This window comes from Nansenia antarctica (genome assembly GCF_963989245.1).
Source record: "Nansenia antarctica genome assembly, chromosome: 12".
Taxonomy (NCBI): Eukaryota; Metazoa; Chordata; class Actinopteri; order Argentiniformes; family Microstomatidae; genus Nansenia; species Nansenia antarctica.
The window spans coordinates 6188735-6206096 of record NC_137682.1 but is presented as its reverse complement, the minus strand read 5'-3'; the positions used below and the strand labels follow the sequence as shown (position 1 = coordinate 6206096).

Below are 17362 nucleotides of genomic sequence, written 5' to 3'. Positions count from 1 at the left end.
AAGGTAAGGGTATATTCGACATGCACATGACAATAGGCCCGTCACAAACCAGGCCCAGCAACCCAGTGGAGGTAAGCCCCATTGGGTTTGGGTTGTACTGTAGTAGTCATATAAGGGTTGTATATGGGTCAGGACACACCGTGCAGATTCTGTGGTGGCTAAACAGGAGAGATCGGCTGGGATGGATGGTTGCTGTGGCAACGGTTTATGACATGGGGGTCAGCAATACGAGAGCGCTTGTTTAGATGATCTTTATACAGAGTGGGATCAGTGGAGCATTTTAGATTGTGGTGTTTTTTTGTTTCCACCCGTTGTTTGTTCTCTGCTCACATCCTCTGACCCGACTTTCTTCTGGAGAGCTTAGACCTTGGGGAAGGAAGAGAGGAAGTTTAATTTATGTTTTGTGACGTTAGAATTATAAGGTTCTATCTCAATTTTTGGTCAAAATTGAGTTTTTTACATAATCTGATCCAAATCCGGTGTTTATTAATGCCTGTGTGGTGTTATTTTTTTAAATGTTGACATTTTTGAGTTAGTAATTCATAAAATACAAAGGTTCCATCTCACAAAACATAATGGAATGTAAAAACGTTGACGCTCAATATCTCTGAACTGCCCTAAACGGAGATCCTCATAATTCTAAGCTCACGGTTTGTTTTTTGTTTTTTACTGTTGTTTTGACTTTTATCATATAATTTATATGATATGGGGAAATAAGGGGTTACTATACCTGATGGTTCCGGCGAGCAGAGGGTTAAAAGCGTACAACCAGTCATGCATTTCTTTGTCGTTGCTGGCTTGGAGAAGTATCCCGCGATGCTCAGTGCACACTGCAAATGTATTTGGAGTCTAGAAGCAGAGAATACATTCTGTGATTACCTCTGCAGAAAGTGAATGGTAAATGAGCCACATTGTATAGTCTCATCCAATGTGGAGGGAGGCTATACAGTACTGTATTTAGAGACAAACAACATTCTGTGATCATCATTAACTGACCGACACACCCTTCCCATATCAGATACAATTATCCTATGAATATACTGTATTATTAACAGACATATACAAATGTCTGTAGTATATTAATTGTAATACATTTGCATGGTATAATTGTAATATATTTGCATGGTATAATTGTAATATATTTGTGACATAATATTTGGAAGGTTTTCTTACCCGCAGCAGGGTCTGCTTGTCCTCGCTGTACTCCACCTGGGCAGAGGAGAGGTTGATGACGGCCCGCTCCACACTGTCTCTCTCGCTGCGGTACAGGTAGACGTAGGGTCGGCGCACGACCACGTAGCGTTTCACCCAGCCACTGGTGTGAGGCTCCAGGAAGTGCAGGTAGCCCTTCTTAGACACGATGGGGCTGCAGCACCAGGGAGAGACCAGGGGTCAGGGGTCAGGGGTCAGAGGTCAGGTCTATGGTCAGAGCTTTTTAGCCCATTTATATATGTTACGGTACATGTGGGAAAACTAGGGTTATGGTTAGGTGCTAGGGTGCTAGGGTTAAGGTTAGGGTTAGGGGTAGGGTTAGGGTTAGGGTTAGGATTAGGGTTGGGGTTAGACATGCCAGCATGTACCAAGTCGACGTAGCACCTAACCCTAATCCTAGTTTTCCCACATGTACCATATTCCCACATGTACCGTAACATATACATTTGATCATTTTATGTATCCATTTCCTTCAAAATAAGAGGAGTTCATTAGAAATACTTGGAAATTGAGGCATTGATGTGTAGTGATTATAGTTAAGCCTCTAGATCAGCGGTTCCCAACCTTTTTGGACTCAAGGCCCACTTTTTAAAAAAAGTATTCGCGGCCCACACAGGTATTTTACACACGGGTACAATTTTTTGGGGGGTGTCATTCTCCATGAGTTCCTATCTATCGGTATCACACTGATGATGCATTTTTGAAGCTTTTAAAGCAAAAAATACAGTGCCATGAATTCATTTTCTTTTGGTATATATGATTTGGCGGCCCACTTGCAGTACCCTCGCGGCCCATAGGTTGGGAATCGCTGCTCTCGATGTAGGGTCATCTCTCACCTGACGCGGATCTCCTGGATGTCAGGGACGAAGGTGCAGCCCCTGGAGGTCCTCTTCCTCTCCACCGGGCTGAAGGGGTCCAGGTCTGGGGTGGAGGCTCCGGAGCTGGGCTCAGTGTGTCTGCAGAACAGTGGTGAGGTTAGAATTATAAGGTTCTATCTCCATTTCTGGTCAAAATTGAGTTTTTTACATAATCTGATCCATTAGGTGTTTATTAATGCCTGTGTGGTGTTGTTTTTAAAATGTTTACATTTTTTAGTTAGTAATTAATAAAATACAAAGGTTCCATCTCACAAAACATAATGGAATGTAAAAACGTTGACGCTCAATATCTCTGAACTGCCCTAGACGGAGATAGAACCTTATAATTCTAAGCTCACGCAGTGTCAAAACTCTTTTAATGCTGCATGAAAAAACGATCTAAAAAAACACTCTCAAGACACCTCATGCTATCTCAACTATATCTACATGTTTTCTCAAATCAAGCTTTCTTGAAGCTCTTGGTATCTTAAAAAACACTCTCATTCTAGTACTGTATTGATAGATAAGATAGATACTTGAATAGCAAATGCCACTTGAAATAACCTTCAGATAATAACCAGAACATTATAATCTTTATTTTGGGCATATTGTCTTTTGTTTCCGTAAAATATGTTGTTGTTGTTGTTGTTGTTGTTGTTGTTGTTTGAAACCTCAGCAAGAGGGATGACATTAAAATGGGAGTGAGGGAGAGGTGTTACATTTATTTTATTAGGATAAAACCCCTTGAGATGTGCCATCTCGTTTTCGAGGGGGTCCTAACAACACTGCATAATACATAATAATGTATATAAACAATACATATTACATAATAACAGGGGAAACAATAAAGGACACAACCATGACAGAACACAGACAAACAGGGGGGTATTCCATCAACATCGCTAAAAGAAAATCCAGGTTTAGTCTGACAAGTCTCGCGAGAGTTCCTAAAAACATCCAGGCATATTCTGACAAGTCTCGCGAGAGTTATCCAAAATAAGCCAGGATTTTCCTTTAGCGGCGTTGATGGAATACCCCCCAGGAGACAAACAACAACAACACACATTGCCGATTGAAAACATTGAGAACATCACAACCGGTGATCACAAAGCAGGTGACATACCTGATGTCGTAGTGTCCCTCAACCAGTGAGGGGCAGGTGGAGGAGGGAGTGAGCGTGCTGAGACCAGAGGAGGAGGACTCCCTCATCAGCGACGCAGACATCTCAGACAGCTGGAACACACACACACGCACACACACACACACACACACACACACACACACACACACACACACACACACAGATATACAGGCATGCACAAACAGCCCAAGATGCGTAGGCACACAAATATACATACATGCAGATACATAGACACAAACAAAAGGAGAAACATAAACACACACACACATACATGAAAACAAATAAGCGCACACAAACACGCACATACATTCCATTGAGAAAATTATAACATCAATCAACATTTGTCATGTTTTGTCATTAGAGTAGGTCTGCAAAGTGAATCATGACAGAAACTAATACTAGATATGATACAGTATCCTCGGTCATGTCACTAAGCTCCTGTGACATCTGCAGAGGACATACTATGTTTCAAAGAGCCCCTGGCTTTGGTTAAACATGCTGGGGAAGAAACCGAGAAGCCTGCTATTCTCTTGAGGGGGGGGGGGCTAGTGTAGGGTGAGAGAGAAAGGGGGGTTAATGATCCTGATGTGGTAAGGTGAATTATTGGAAAAGATGGCTCTTCATATGGGTTCATAAGTGGTGGGGACACAGAGCATGTTAATTAATTACCAAAGTATGTTGTGTCAGTAATTTTAACATGTAGAATTGGGGCAGTCCCACTCATATTTTTCTTTTTAATGACAGATATGGTAGAGATTATGACAGGAAGGATGGGTGAGAGAGAGAGAAAGGATGACATGCAGGATATGTCCGTGGCTGGAATCGAACCGGTATCCCTGCGGTACATGGTCAGCGCTTAATCCACTACGCCACCTAAGCGCCCCCAACATGTAGAATTAAGCAGGATGATCGATCGGGATTTAAAAAATGAATGAAGGAAGGAATGGGATGGAGCCTATGGGAATAAAGGCTATACACACGCTTCAAGTCTAGGGGGGCCTGGCTGTATGTGGACTGTTAGGCCTACAGCAACACTTGTAAGTGAGTTAGAGGGGGGGGGGGGGTTAAAGGGCCTGGGCTGGGGCTCACCTTGCTCTCACTGGCACTGCTGCTCACCTGGCTGTACTCCCTGTTGAAGGTGTGCATGAGCAGCCGCAGACACTGTGGAGAGAGAGGGAGAGGAAGACAAAAACACAAACAATACTCATTACACACAATACTCATTCATGGTAACATTTTTCATGATTATAGTGCTACACTTAGTTTCTATGTCTTGATTATGCACTCATAAGGGGAAAACCACGAATGTAAAAAGGGGCATTAATATAGTTTTTTTTTTTATTTATTTTTTTTTATTATCCCTTTTTCACCCAATTTGGTATCCAATTGAACCCAACCTAGCATCCAATTATCCCCTGCCTATTGCGTAGGATCCGCCGCACGACCCCGTGGCCAGCAGCCCGGCCATATCCAGGTCTGGCGAGACCGGGATTCGATCCCAGTCCCCGGTGGGCAGCTTGCACTAGTGGCCAGTGCTTAGACCGCTACGCCACCGCGGGGGGTACTTTTGAGGTTTCTGTTAAGATGCGTAAGTGAAATTTTGTTCCTAAAAGTTTCAATGTTTTGATTATGTACTCATGGGGAAAAACCATACATGTAAAAAGGGTAGGCGCAATAAGCCATGGCTTCAGCCTACACCTTTTTGGTCCTGGTGTTACGCAGTGTGACTGTGTACATTTTTAATATCTGTATTATGAATTGTATAAGTTGAAAGAAAAAAAAGAATAATATTTATACAAAATATACCAAAATAAACATTCTCAATCAATCAATCAATAGTAGTCACCTTGGCAGCCAGCTCCCTCTGCCTCTGGCTGGGGCTCTCGAGGGCGGCAGGGCTGCCTCCTCCAGGGCTGTGGCTGATGGTGGGGCTCTTGGCAAAGTCGCTGATGTCGGCGCTCTTGCAGAGAGCGTCCTGGCCGGCCTGCAGGGTGGCCTCCAGCTTCTCTCTCAGAAGCAGGTAATGCCTGGTCTTCTCCACCTGCCGACACACACACACACACACACACACACACACACACACACACACACCACTCTATAATTCAGACCACATTTACAGGTATTGTTTAGTCACTTAATAAAGTATATATATATATATGTTACGGTACATGTGGGAAAACTAGGGTTAGGGTTAGGTGCTAAGATGCTAGGGTTAAGGTTAGGGTTAGGGTTAGGGGTAGGGTTAGGGTGAGGGTTAGGATTAGGGTTAGGGGTAGGGTTAGACATGCCAGCATGTACCAAGTTGACGTAGCACCTAAACCTAATCCTAGTTTTCTCACATGTACCGTAACACATGCATTCCTTCATTCACACTAACCCGAGTCTATCAATGTCCCACTTCACTGCAGTTTCACTTCCCTGTTCTCTCTACTACAAACCCACCAACCAATCCAAACCCCTCACCTCCTGCAGCAGGCTGAGTTTCTCAAGCTCCCATTGGTGGTCCAGAATGAGGCTGTCGCTGCGGGGTCTCCAGCCCGCCAGGTTCTCCTCCCCCCGGACGTACGCCACAGAGGTGTCCAAGACGCGCCTGCGCCGCCTCTGCATGCCTATGGGGAGACAAAGGTGAGCTAAGCTAAAGCATATATGCTAAGAAAACTAAACTGTCTTACCGAAAGGAAGAGTACATAGCAAGAAGAAACTATTCTATTATATCAATATTAAGAATGAAAAAGTATTAGAACGGATGATACTGAAATATATGTATTAATTAATTGGATTTATAATGTAAGTAAAATTGTTAAGTATAAACAGGGGTAGGACAGGAAGGATAAGCCTAGGCTTCTTCCTACTCCTTTTCGAACAATTGATAGGACTGTAGTCTACATATTAGTTATTTGTTGTTTATTATTTTAAATCATGTTCGAAATAAAGATTCATTCATTCATTCATTCATTCATTCATTCATTCATTCATTCATTCATTCGTTCATTCATTCATTCATTCAAACTTGTGACTTGCCTTGCAGTTGAATGTTATTTAATAAGGATTTAGTTCCAGAACTTTGAAACCAGTGGTATTCCATGAACAATCCCTCTTACCTGGACTGCCATTATCAGCCACATGGCAGAGACTGACTTCATACACTCCAGTGACACGGTTACTGCGGAGGGGAGAGGATTACAGTAACGGCTCCTACTAAAGAAGCTAGAACAAACAGTATCCATACTGCATGAATCAAGTTGGTAGCACTTTTGTTCATCAGTACAGAAATTACCATGTACTTTACATTCATGTACATAGTAAAAATAGTAATGACAATCATATAAACCAATCAATAACTTTTGTCATTTTTGAGATTCAATACAATACAACAAGCATCACCATCACCTCCATTTGGTACCAGCTTAATACAAAATGTGTGTTTCAAGTACTAGAATGCAATGCACCCATTGTTACTACATAATTTCCAAGTAAATACTAGCTATAAATAACCATTGCTACCAAAGTTGTCTAGGTATTAAAGAGTTGAAGAGAGGGTTAGGCAGAGAAGGGGGTCTACCTCTCTGAGGGTCTCAGACAGCCGGTGCTGAAGAGGTTTCTGATGGAGCGTGAGGCGGGCAGCTTGGCGTCACGTGAGTAGAACACCATGCAGAAGTCTTTGGTAATCACTGTCGGCTGGGTGCAATTTTCCATCTAAAAATTAGTGAAACGGGTTCCAAACAGAGCCCACGTTATCCAAGCAGCTAGCGACTGTAAACTACACAATACATAACGTGACGTTAGAATTATAAGGTTCTATCTCCATTTTTGGTCAAAATTTCGTTTTTTTTTTTACATAATCTGATCCATTAAGTGTTTATTAATGCCTGTGTGGTGTTGTTTTTAAAATGTTGCATTTTTTTTGTTAGTAATTAATAAAATACAAAGGTTCCATCTCACAAAACATAATGGAATGTAAAAACGTTGACTCTCAATATCTCTGAACTACCCTAAACGGAGATTCTAGAACCTTATAATTCTAAGCTCACGATAAGGTAATAGATGTGTTCAGTGAGGAGGGGCAGTAAAGTGGATGTGTTATGTTTACCTCTAGGTAAGCTGAAAGGGTGATGTAGATCTTCTCTCCGTAGGGAGTCACACGATTCAGTAGCAGGGAGTTGTGCATGGAGCTATCCCATGCTGCCTCGAATCGGTACAATGTCCTGGAAGGGGATTCATATGGCGTTAACTACAATGTGCAAAGGCTGTGTCAATTCAGCAGGTGTTTTTCAGCTAGTTAATAATTGGGAATAGAGATACATATATGATTAGTTCTTTTAGCCATAAACAAACCATCTGGGAAGATGGAGCATTCGGTTTTGCAGACCCCTTTATGACAAATGGAATTCAAACAAGCTTCTAAAATGCAAAATATAGATGGAAGAGAAAAAAATAGGAGCAGTGATATACCTATGGTCAACGCCCAGGGAAACACTGCCACAGAGGAGTAACAAACAGAGAAAGGCGAGAGGTCAAAGGTCAAGGTTTATCTGGCAGCTGTGAATTTAGCACATTTTAGTGAGAAAAAGGGAACGCATAACAGAGAAACATTTAGATACAGTACTGCAACATTTTGAATAAAAAAGCTTGTCGATGCTAAAGCATTCAGTCATTCAGAGCTAATGTAAAAATAGAGAAAACAAAGAAATGATTCAGCAACATTGCATATTGCGTTTTTTTCTTTGCAATCGAAAAAAGTGTATTATTGCACAAGCATGTTATTCATTGCTGCTGATATGAACTGTTGGAGGAAAAAGAGAGAGAGAGAGGGGACGCACTTGTCATCGTAAGTGGGCCAGATGTACCCTGCAGAGAGGATGTTGAGGGAGAGGATGTTGGGGTCGATGATGGTCTCGTCGGCTTCCGGTGTGTTGCGGATGCGCCCTGAGAGAGATACATGATGTATACAGATATAACAAATCAATGCACATGTTACGGTACATGTGGGAATACGGTACATGTGGGAAAACTAGGGTTAGGGTTAGGTGCTAGGATGCTAGGGTTAAGGTTAGGGTTAGGGGTAGGGGTAGGGTCAGGGTTAGGGTTAAGGTTAGGGTTAGACATGCCAGCATGTACCAAGTCACCCTAGCACCTAACCCTAACCCTAGTTTTCCCACATGTACCGTGTTCCCACATGTACCGTAACACATATACAGTCATACCCATTTACCCATGAATCCATTCCATATTGAATCTTTACAGAAGTCTTTATACAATACAGTACACGCCTGTGACTGTCGTTGGCTCTGATTGGTTCCTAGAGCATAAGGTTCCACCATACTCACCCACCACCAGCTCCTTCACCTCCTTCCACTCAACATCATTTCCTGTTTCGTGCGCTATGGTAACCGTGATCCTCCTCTGGATGCCCTGTGGAGGAGAGGTCACCAGACAGAGTGTGTCAACATCTGGGAAATAGATTCTAATCCATTACCATCAGATTCTAATCCATTACCATCAGATTCTAATCCATTACCATCAGATTCTAATCCATTACCATCAAATTCTAATCCATTACCATGTCTAGATAAGGATAAGGATATATCCCTAACCTGGTGAAGCAAGAAGGTCCCATGGCAAGGCATGCCACCCCTATGGTCCACCACCGCAGGGATGTAGCTGAAGAGACATACATTACACATAACTATCTTAATAGCCTATAAGCCATAACCCTTTTAACTTTGCTGGAATATCACCTACTACAGTATCAGTCAAAAGTTTGGACACACCTTCCCATTCAATTGAATGAGAAAGTGTGTCCAAACTTTTGACTGCTGGTACTGTATGTGATTGAATACTCGTTCATTTTGTTCTGTGCTTCAATGACTTAATATGCATATTGTATCAGAGATCATTCAATGGTACAGAGAACTTGAGTGAAAAAGGGGGTGCCTTGACAGAACAGTGAGGTGGCAGCAGTGGGGTTCTACTCACTCTCCATTAGCCTCCAGCTCACAGATCTCAAAGAAGGACATGAGGTCGTATTTGGAGTGACACGGGCCAGCTGCGGAGCGTGTTAGGGTGCTCAGCTTAGTAGCCGGCACTGTGAAAGAGAAGTTTAAATTAGGCGTAATACTTGTAATACAATTAAGCATTTTTATACAATGGTTACCACATTTATCTATCGATATTTCACAAAAGAAAGACAAGACAGAATATTTTAATGGAACTATGTTCATGTCCATGTTTATTCTTCCCCTGAACAGTTGTTTATTGGTTGCTAAGCAACAGTAAGAATGTAACTTCGACAAAGGTAATAATATACAAACGCGGAATAATATGAAAAGATGTGTCAACATTCCATTTAGCCGTGCGTATTACGGTATGTCATGGATATCGGCACGGCTGGAACGCAAACTGACCAATAGAGACAATGGACCGGATCTATCCGTTGTATAATTAAGCCTTATGGAACGAGAAGCCGTGGTATATTGTGGATATCGGCACAGCTAGCGGGGTGGTTAGGCACGACGGGAAGCGGAGATGCAAATATGCGGAGTATGCAAATATGTGTAATATGCAAACTGACCAATAGAGACCATGGACCGGATCTATCCGTTGTATAAATGTCAATACAATGTCTGGTCAGCATTCTAGCACAAAAAGGTTACCATGCCATTATAACGTTGCTTAGTACTGTGACAGAGACAGGTAAATAAATATTATGTGCAAAGTCTTATAGGCTTATGAAAAAGTCGAACAATCACGTATGCAAACTTACCTGGTTTGGACAAGGGCATGACCCTTGGGAACTGTCTCCTAGAGGGTCGGAGTGGGCTGAAAGAAAATACAGAAATCAAGTGTGAAAAAGGACTCTTTAGAAACATTTGAAAAAGAAAAGTGTCCTGCAGACACTTTAGTTCTTTTCTCACCTAATGAGGTCTTTGCAGAGGGGTGGGAAGGGCTGTTTCTGGTAGTGGCCAAACACCTCAAAGACAATGGGCTGAGTCTTGATGTATTCCACAAACGACTTGGTGACCTCCACCGTGATCTAACAGAAAGCCAATGTAAGGTTGTGACATATGTTACTCAATAAGGCTTGTAATAACTACTTACTTACTACATACAGATGTGCAAGAAAACACTGGGCATGCGGATAAGAATAATCCAATAATCAGAGTAATAGGATTGTAATAATAAATAGTAATAAATGAGTAATAATGTATAGTATATATATATATACATATGTTACGGTACATGTGGGAAATCGGTACATGTGGGAAAACTAGGGTTAGGGTTAGGTGCTAGGGTGCTACGGTTAGGGTTAGGGGTATGGGTAGGGGTAGGGGTAGGGTTAGGGTTAGGATTAGGATTAGGGTTAGGGTTAGACATGCCAGCATGTACCAAGTTGACGTAGCACCTAACCCTAACCCTAGTTTTCCCCACATGTACCGTATTCCCACATGTACCGTAACATATATATTGTAGTGTAACATGGTGATAAAACACAGTATGTATCACAGTAGTAATAATGTCTTGCGTAAACATGGTCAGTGCGTACATTCTGGACATGGTAGAAGCCGAGAGGAGGTCCTCTGCCAGTATTCTTCAGTGGCTCGGTGGAGAAAGCTTCGTCATGCCGGTGGATGAAGCTGCAGGTTTTGAAAGCCATTAAAGCCACAGTACTTTCACACTACAACTCAATTGTTAATGTGCACCACTGGTTATTATTATTATTACATTAGGAGGACCATAAATAAGGTACAGTTTGTTTAATTTGTGTCACTAGCGAATAGAAATAGAAAGTGATCTATTAATTCTCAGTCTAGTATCGTGACGTTAGAATTATAAGGTTCTATCTCCATTTTTGGTCAAAATTGAGTTTTTTACATAATCTGATCCATTAGGTGTTTATTAATGCCTGTGTGGTGTTATTTTTAAAATGTTGACATTTTTGAGTTAGTAATTCATAAAATACAAAGGTTCCATCTCACAAAACATAATGGAATGTAAAAACTTTGACGCTCAATATCTCTGAACTGCCCTAAACGGAGATAGAACCTTATCATTCTAAACTCTCGATATGGATGGATTCAGAATAGGAGGAAAGAGGTTCTCAAGACAGTCAGGACAATGTCAACTACAATAAGAATGTTAAAAGTGGGGTTGACTTCAGACTCACTTGAACTGGCAGAAGATGTCAGCGTACTCTGCAGAGATGCTGGAGGCCTGCAGCACGGTGACTCTGAAGGTGAAGGTGCTGCCGATCCTCAGGTGGGACAGAGCCTTGTCCTGGGAGAGCTCCAGAGGCAGGTCCAGACCCAGGCCCAGACTCTCCTTCAGGGGGCTCCTGGGGGCCTCTGGGGTGGCTGTGTGAGGGGTAGGGGAAGACATTTACATTTACATTTTTGGCATTTAGCAGACGCCTTATTCCAAAGCGACTTACAATCAATACTTTTGAATACTAAGCAAGTGAATCATCAGTCCACCATTCATAGCAGGAAGAGTAATCCAGCTCAGGCCCGGGGCCATTGATAGAAGGAAAAACCTTCTCCTATCACCTTCTTGTAAAACCTAGTTGTTGTTGTTTTTTTGTTTGTTTTTTACACTGGAGAAACAGAGAAACAGTACAAGGGGGGCAATAGAAGTTATTAGGGACACAGTAGAGGGGAAAGCGGGTGTCTTTAGGAGACGCAGTGCTGAGGGGCAGAAGATGTCTCAGGAGGACATATCTGTGGTTAGGAGCTGTAAGTACACCACCTCATTTGAAATGTCCTTAAATCGTATTTATGCTTCTCTAGATTTGCATTGAGATATTCACTCCTCTACCTTTTAACTGTAAAGTGAGGTTGTTTTGGAGTCAAGTGTAATGCCACTTGAATAAACTAAAATGTTTTTTTTATTATTATTATTGTATAATTGTCTAGCACTAGTATTTAAAGTAGTACACAAACCTAGACAGTTTTTACATGCATCGATGGTACATTTGTATTATCTAAATTTCTGCGGGAAAATGGTTCTGTTCTGTTTTAAATATACTCAATACATCAGACTTATTTAGCTGACAAATAGGCAAGTAGATCTCTCACGCTGTCGACATTAATCGGTCTATTGTGGTGCCTCAGGCACTCAATGCTGTGAAAAGAAACCAAAACTTGTTTTGGATTGGAACTTGCAAATTGCAATACAATTAGGTTGGTTATTATCAATAAAATATTTTTTAAAAAGTGAAATGAACAAATCACTCAACATTGACATAACATATCCTTGACTCAAGTGTTTGGAGTGTATTTTATCGAAAAAGAAGCAAGATGTGCACATAAAAACTTGAGGTTGGTGACTATATCACATCCAAGTGCAAAACAAGATACTTACATATAAGATGTAAGTGGAGTGGAACATCACTTTAATTCAGGTGTGACCCCCTTACCTGCACAGGTGTTGTTGTTGACCTCGTCAGCAGACACTCCTATTTCGGGGGTCTGCCCCTCCCCCTCGACGATACGCAACTCCTCTGAGGAAGTGTTGGAGTGGGACATGCCGCCAGTACACGATTCTGTCTGGAACTGATGAGTCAAACACATGGGCTTTTACACACTGCCATACACAACACATGTCCAAATATCTTTGTCTTTCTCTCTACAAGCAATATGTTTTGTAATGGTTGTATCAGCTCATTTGTCCATGCCCTGGGGTTATCATAAAACACCTATGATCCGATGATCAAGTCCTTCTACCCCTTTAATACCTTCTCAAACTGCTGGTCCTCAAAAGAGATCTTGGCAGTCCCTGACTGTCGCACGCCAGAGCCATAGTCAGGCGCTTCTTCGTCAGCTGGGGACAGAGGGAGAAGGGTTACTTACAGCCAAGGGGTTGACGTCTGGAACATCGCAACAAAACTCAACACTGTATATAAACATTTTATGTGCCTTGTATAAGCAGCCATACACATCACCAAACAAACCCACAAAATATCCTTCTAACCTATCTATCCTTGCTTGTCTCTGAGCTACCTACTTCTCATTCTGGTCAAAACTAAATATTTTTCAGTCTAGACAACCCTAGACACCCCTAGACCACCCTAGACACTCCCTAGACCACCCTAGACCACCATAGACCACCCTAGACCACCCTAGACCACCCTAGACCACCATAGACACCCCCTAGACCACCCTAGACCACCCTAGACCACCCTAGACACCCCCTAGACACCCCGAGACACCTCTAGACCACCCTAGACATTTACATTTATATTGTTGGCATTTAGCAGATGCCTTATTCCAAAGCGACTTACAATCAATACATTTGAATCCTAAGCATGTGAATCAGCAGTCCACCATTCGTTGCAGGAAGAGTACTCTAGCTCAGGCCCGGGGCCACTGATAGAAGGACCACCCTAGACACCCCCTAGACAACCCTAGACCACCCTAGACCTCCCTAGACAACCCTAGACCACCCTAGACAACCCTAGACCACCCTAGACCACCCTAGACCACCCTAGACACCCCCTAGACACCCCGAGACACCTCTAGACCACCCTAGACCACCCTAGACACCCCCTAGACACCCCGAGACCACCCTAGACCACCCTAGACCAGCCCGAACCCGAACCCGAACCCAGAATCGACCTTAATTGTACCTGAAATGGCCTGAACTGCCACCCTGAGGAAGCCCTTGACCTCTCCCTTCTCTGAGACGATGGCCACGCGATGCACCAGAGGCACAGGGTACAGCAGGTTACTCAGGTACACAAAGGCCCTAAGAGGAGAAAGGAGGGAGAGAGAGGGAGAGATAGATAGATAGATAGATAGATAGATAGATAGAGATCCAAGATTACCAAGAAAGAAACTGCCTATGTGGTGGATTAGTGATGTCATGTACTTTCCCAAGGTGGAAAAGATGAGATACACATCGCAGGGGTCAACTGGGAGGTTTAGTGCAGTGTGGCAGCCTTTCATTTCTTACGTGGAACGTCTAACAATGCCTCTTACTTCTTAAAAATGGCTTTGTATTATATATGAGAAGTACTCTGTGAACTGTTTTTAATTTTTTTTGTTTCTATTTTTGTCTGTGTGCTTATGTCTGTTGCATACTGTAATGTCTCTGAAAACTAAATTTAAAAAAGTTAATTTAAAACAAGGAGAAAACTTCTTGTTGCATCAAAAACAGGAAGTGGGTCGGTGACTCACCTGCCCACCAGACGGAACCATGGGAAGCGGTCATAGAAGGGGTCTCCTCCGGTCAGGGCGTGGTCACAGTCCTCCACTGTGCTGCTGGGAACCTCTGCAGCACGGTCATACATCTCCCTCATCAGGTCCAGTCTCTGTCTATAGGGAGGGATACAGTCAACATGCACAATGAGGGCAGAGCACAGTCTATACCACCACCAGAGCTGAATTCTGTATTATAAGTAAAATCAGGTTATACTGTATATCTAAACAGTACAATATAACAATCAAACATTGGCAGAGCAAATACATGGTCATCTTGATGACTGAACTTGCACAGACACACACAGACACACACACACACACACACACACACACACACACACACACGCACACAAATGTTTCAGAATAAAAGTCCCAAAAATTTCAGAATAAAAGAATGAAAGAAAAAAAATTTCAGAATGAAAGTCCCCCCCCAAAACATTTCAGAATAAAAGTCAGAAAAAAATATTTCTGAATAAAAGTCAGAAAAAAATATTTCAGAATGAAAGTCCGAAAAAAATATTTCAGAATAAAAGTCAGCAAAAAATATTTCAGAATAAAAGTCAGAAAAAAATATTTCAGAATAAAAGTCCCAAAGAAAAGATTTCAGAATAAAAGTCCCCCCCAAAATATTTCAGAATAAAAGTCAGATTTGTTTTTATTTCAGCATAAAAATCTGAAAAAACATATTTCTGAATAAAAGTCCCAAAGAAAAGATTTCAGAATAAAAGTCCCCCCAAAAATATTTCAGACACAAAGGGATACCTGAGTTTCTCCAGGGTCCAATAGTGGGTGGCACCGTTCTTCTGGTCCTGGACCTCCACAGCTACGATGGTGCGTGGGAAGGGCCGCCTCTCCCTCTCTTTGGCCACACAGGCGGGCAGGAGGTCCGGGGGAAGCGGGGAGTACAGTGTGTCCGTCAGCAGCACAAACTGGAACTGGACCTGCAGGTTACATTTAGCATGTTGTTATCCATAGGATGGCTTGGCAGAATGGTACTCTGTTCAATGCACATTTTATTTTGTTGACTCATTGAGCCGATTCACAGTTTAAGTATAGAAAGTATCTTTCGAATTATCTTATCGAGACATGGATTACACAGCCAGTCCGGCAGCCCTCTCTGACGCCTACTCCTTTTCTCATTCCCCTCGAATCACTGGTCGAGGGGGAGGCACAGGACTCCTCATCTCACCTAAATGGTCACATAATGTCCTTCCCCTGAAGATATATACTGTATATATATGGTATATGGCAGTCTCACACGTCTGCCTTGTTCCAGTTCTGCATCCAGCGTGATTCAAGTAGCTCACGCAGACCCGGGTCGGAGCCATGTGTGAAAGGGAGCAACCCGGTAATTGTCGGGCATTTAGCTCATGTGTGAACGGCGAAAATCACTGGCAGTGACCCGGGTTGGGATTCCATGTAATTTACAGGGAACTACTGTATGTGTGAAAGGGGCTATAGATAGAAACCTAATACCACCCATGCCAAGAAGAAATGACAAGTCACCTTCTTCTTGAGCTCCACACTGATGGCGTTGGCCTCCTTGAGGAAGATGGCGTTGCCCCACAGAAGGTCCCGGAGGGAGGTGAACTGGTAGAAGCGCCACTTACGGAACGCCCACAGTGCCAGGTCTGTCTCACACTGGGTCCATGGAACTGCGGGTAGGGGGGGGGGCATGTACAATGTCTTGAGAAGGCAGACTTGACCAAAATGTGAAATATATTTTCTTCCCGTTGTTGTCAATGAAAAGGTCATCAACATTTAATATAAAAATATATATAATAATAATAATCATAATTCTTCCTTCTTCTAGCATTACGACTTCCAATGGCCCCTGGCCTTAGCATAGATTACTTTTTCCTGCTATGACTGGTGGACAGGTGAGTCACTTACTCAGTCAAATATACTTCGCTTTGGATAAGGACGTCTGCTAGATGCCAAAAATGTAATGTAATGTAACATTTTACTGTATTATCTTGATATCCTCATTTCAGCCCCGGATACCTAATTTAAATGTAAAATGTGTCTTGATAATTGTCTACAGTATCATTGTTTCACCTTCCTCCTCAGGCTCCTCCTCTTCCTCTGTAGACTCGAGATAGCGAGAGTCCACTTTTTGAAGGGCCTTTTGAAGGGCCTCCAGTTTACTCTCATAGTCCTGGAATAAATGGCACACGGCAATAAAATTGCAATTTGTACAATTTGTTGACAATAATGTAACTCCCATATACACAAAGACTTTCATTTGTGACCTCTCTCTCTCTCTCTCTCTCTCTCTCTCTCTCTCTCTCTCTCTCTCTTACCAGCCTCTGTTGTTCCAGAAGGTTGCTGGCCTCCTCTCTCTCTCTGCGGTACTGGTCTTCCAGCTCTTGAAGTCTGTAGACAGAAAACAAACATTTCTGTTGACTTTAAACTTATCATCATGTCATAGAAGAGGAAACAACTACAGGTCGGGTCCTCTCCCCCTGTCCCTCCGAAACTGAGGCAGCCACCCCCACGGAGCCGGCAGCCAGAGAAGCCCAACGGTAACATGCCCCAAACAACCTCTCCCCCCCCCCTCTGTGCTTGCTGTAGGCTCGTCTATGGTCCGCCATGTTGCAGTCCCGAAGGCCAAAACCCCACTGCTTCCCAGGAGCCAAGGTCAAGGATATAAACACTGTCATCAAGATGCTGGTTGAAGAAGACCCACAAGTCACCTCAGTCATCATCCATGTGTGGGCAAACGACATCAAACTCGAGAAGTCAAGAGGAGCTGAAGGACGACTTCAGAACCCTCATAACCACTCTAACAGAGACTGGTAAGTCCTGCATCATCTCGGGCCCCTTCCCATCTCCCAGGTATGGCGACACCAAATACAGTCGAATTCGAGGCCTCCACCTCTGGTTACAGGGATACTGCTGCTGCATGGAAATCCCATTCATAGACAACTTCACGACGTTCTTTAACCGTAGGGATC

The 17362-nt window shown here is 42.9% G+C and overlaps 1 protein-coding gene across 1 annotated transcript in view; it reads right to left on the bottom strand.

The window, feature by feature from the left end:
- Positions 1–326: 326 nt before the first annotated feature.
- Positions 327–17362, bottom strand: part of LOC308168237 (kinesin-like protein KIF1A) — a gene marked incomplete at both ends in the record, with an annotated part of 30900 nt that continues 13864 nt past the window's right edge. The window contains 28 exon segments of the mRNA XM_080542744.1: positions 327–366; positions 731–849; positions 1174–1366; positions 2049–2168; positions 3193–3302; positions 4300–4371; positions 5057–5251; positions 5674–5819; positions 6312–6373; positions 6773–6906; positions 7301–7415; positions 7663–7686; positions 8031–8136; positions 8538–8622; positions 8805–8871; positions 9187–9295; positions 9974–10029; positions 10125–10243; positions 10754–10844; positions 11375–11552; positions 12623–12758; positions 12941–13026; positions 13832–13950; positions 14382–14519; positions 15168–15346; positions 15912–16060; positions 16464–16563; positions 16709–16781. Coding sequence (XP_080398870.1) covers positions 327–366; positions 731–849; positions 1174–1366; positions 2049–2168; positions 3193–3302; positions 4300–4371; positions 5057–5251; positions 5674–5819; positions 6312–6373; positions 6773–6906; positions 7301–7415; positions 7663–7686; positions 8031–8136; positions 8538–8622; positions 8805–8871; positions 9187–9295; positions 9974–10029; positions 10125–10243; positions 10754–10844; positions 11375–11552; positions 12623–12758; positions 12941–13026; positions 13832–13950; positions 14382–14519; positions 15168–15346; positions 15912–16060; positions 16464–16563; positions 16709–16781 — 3121 coding nt within the window.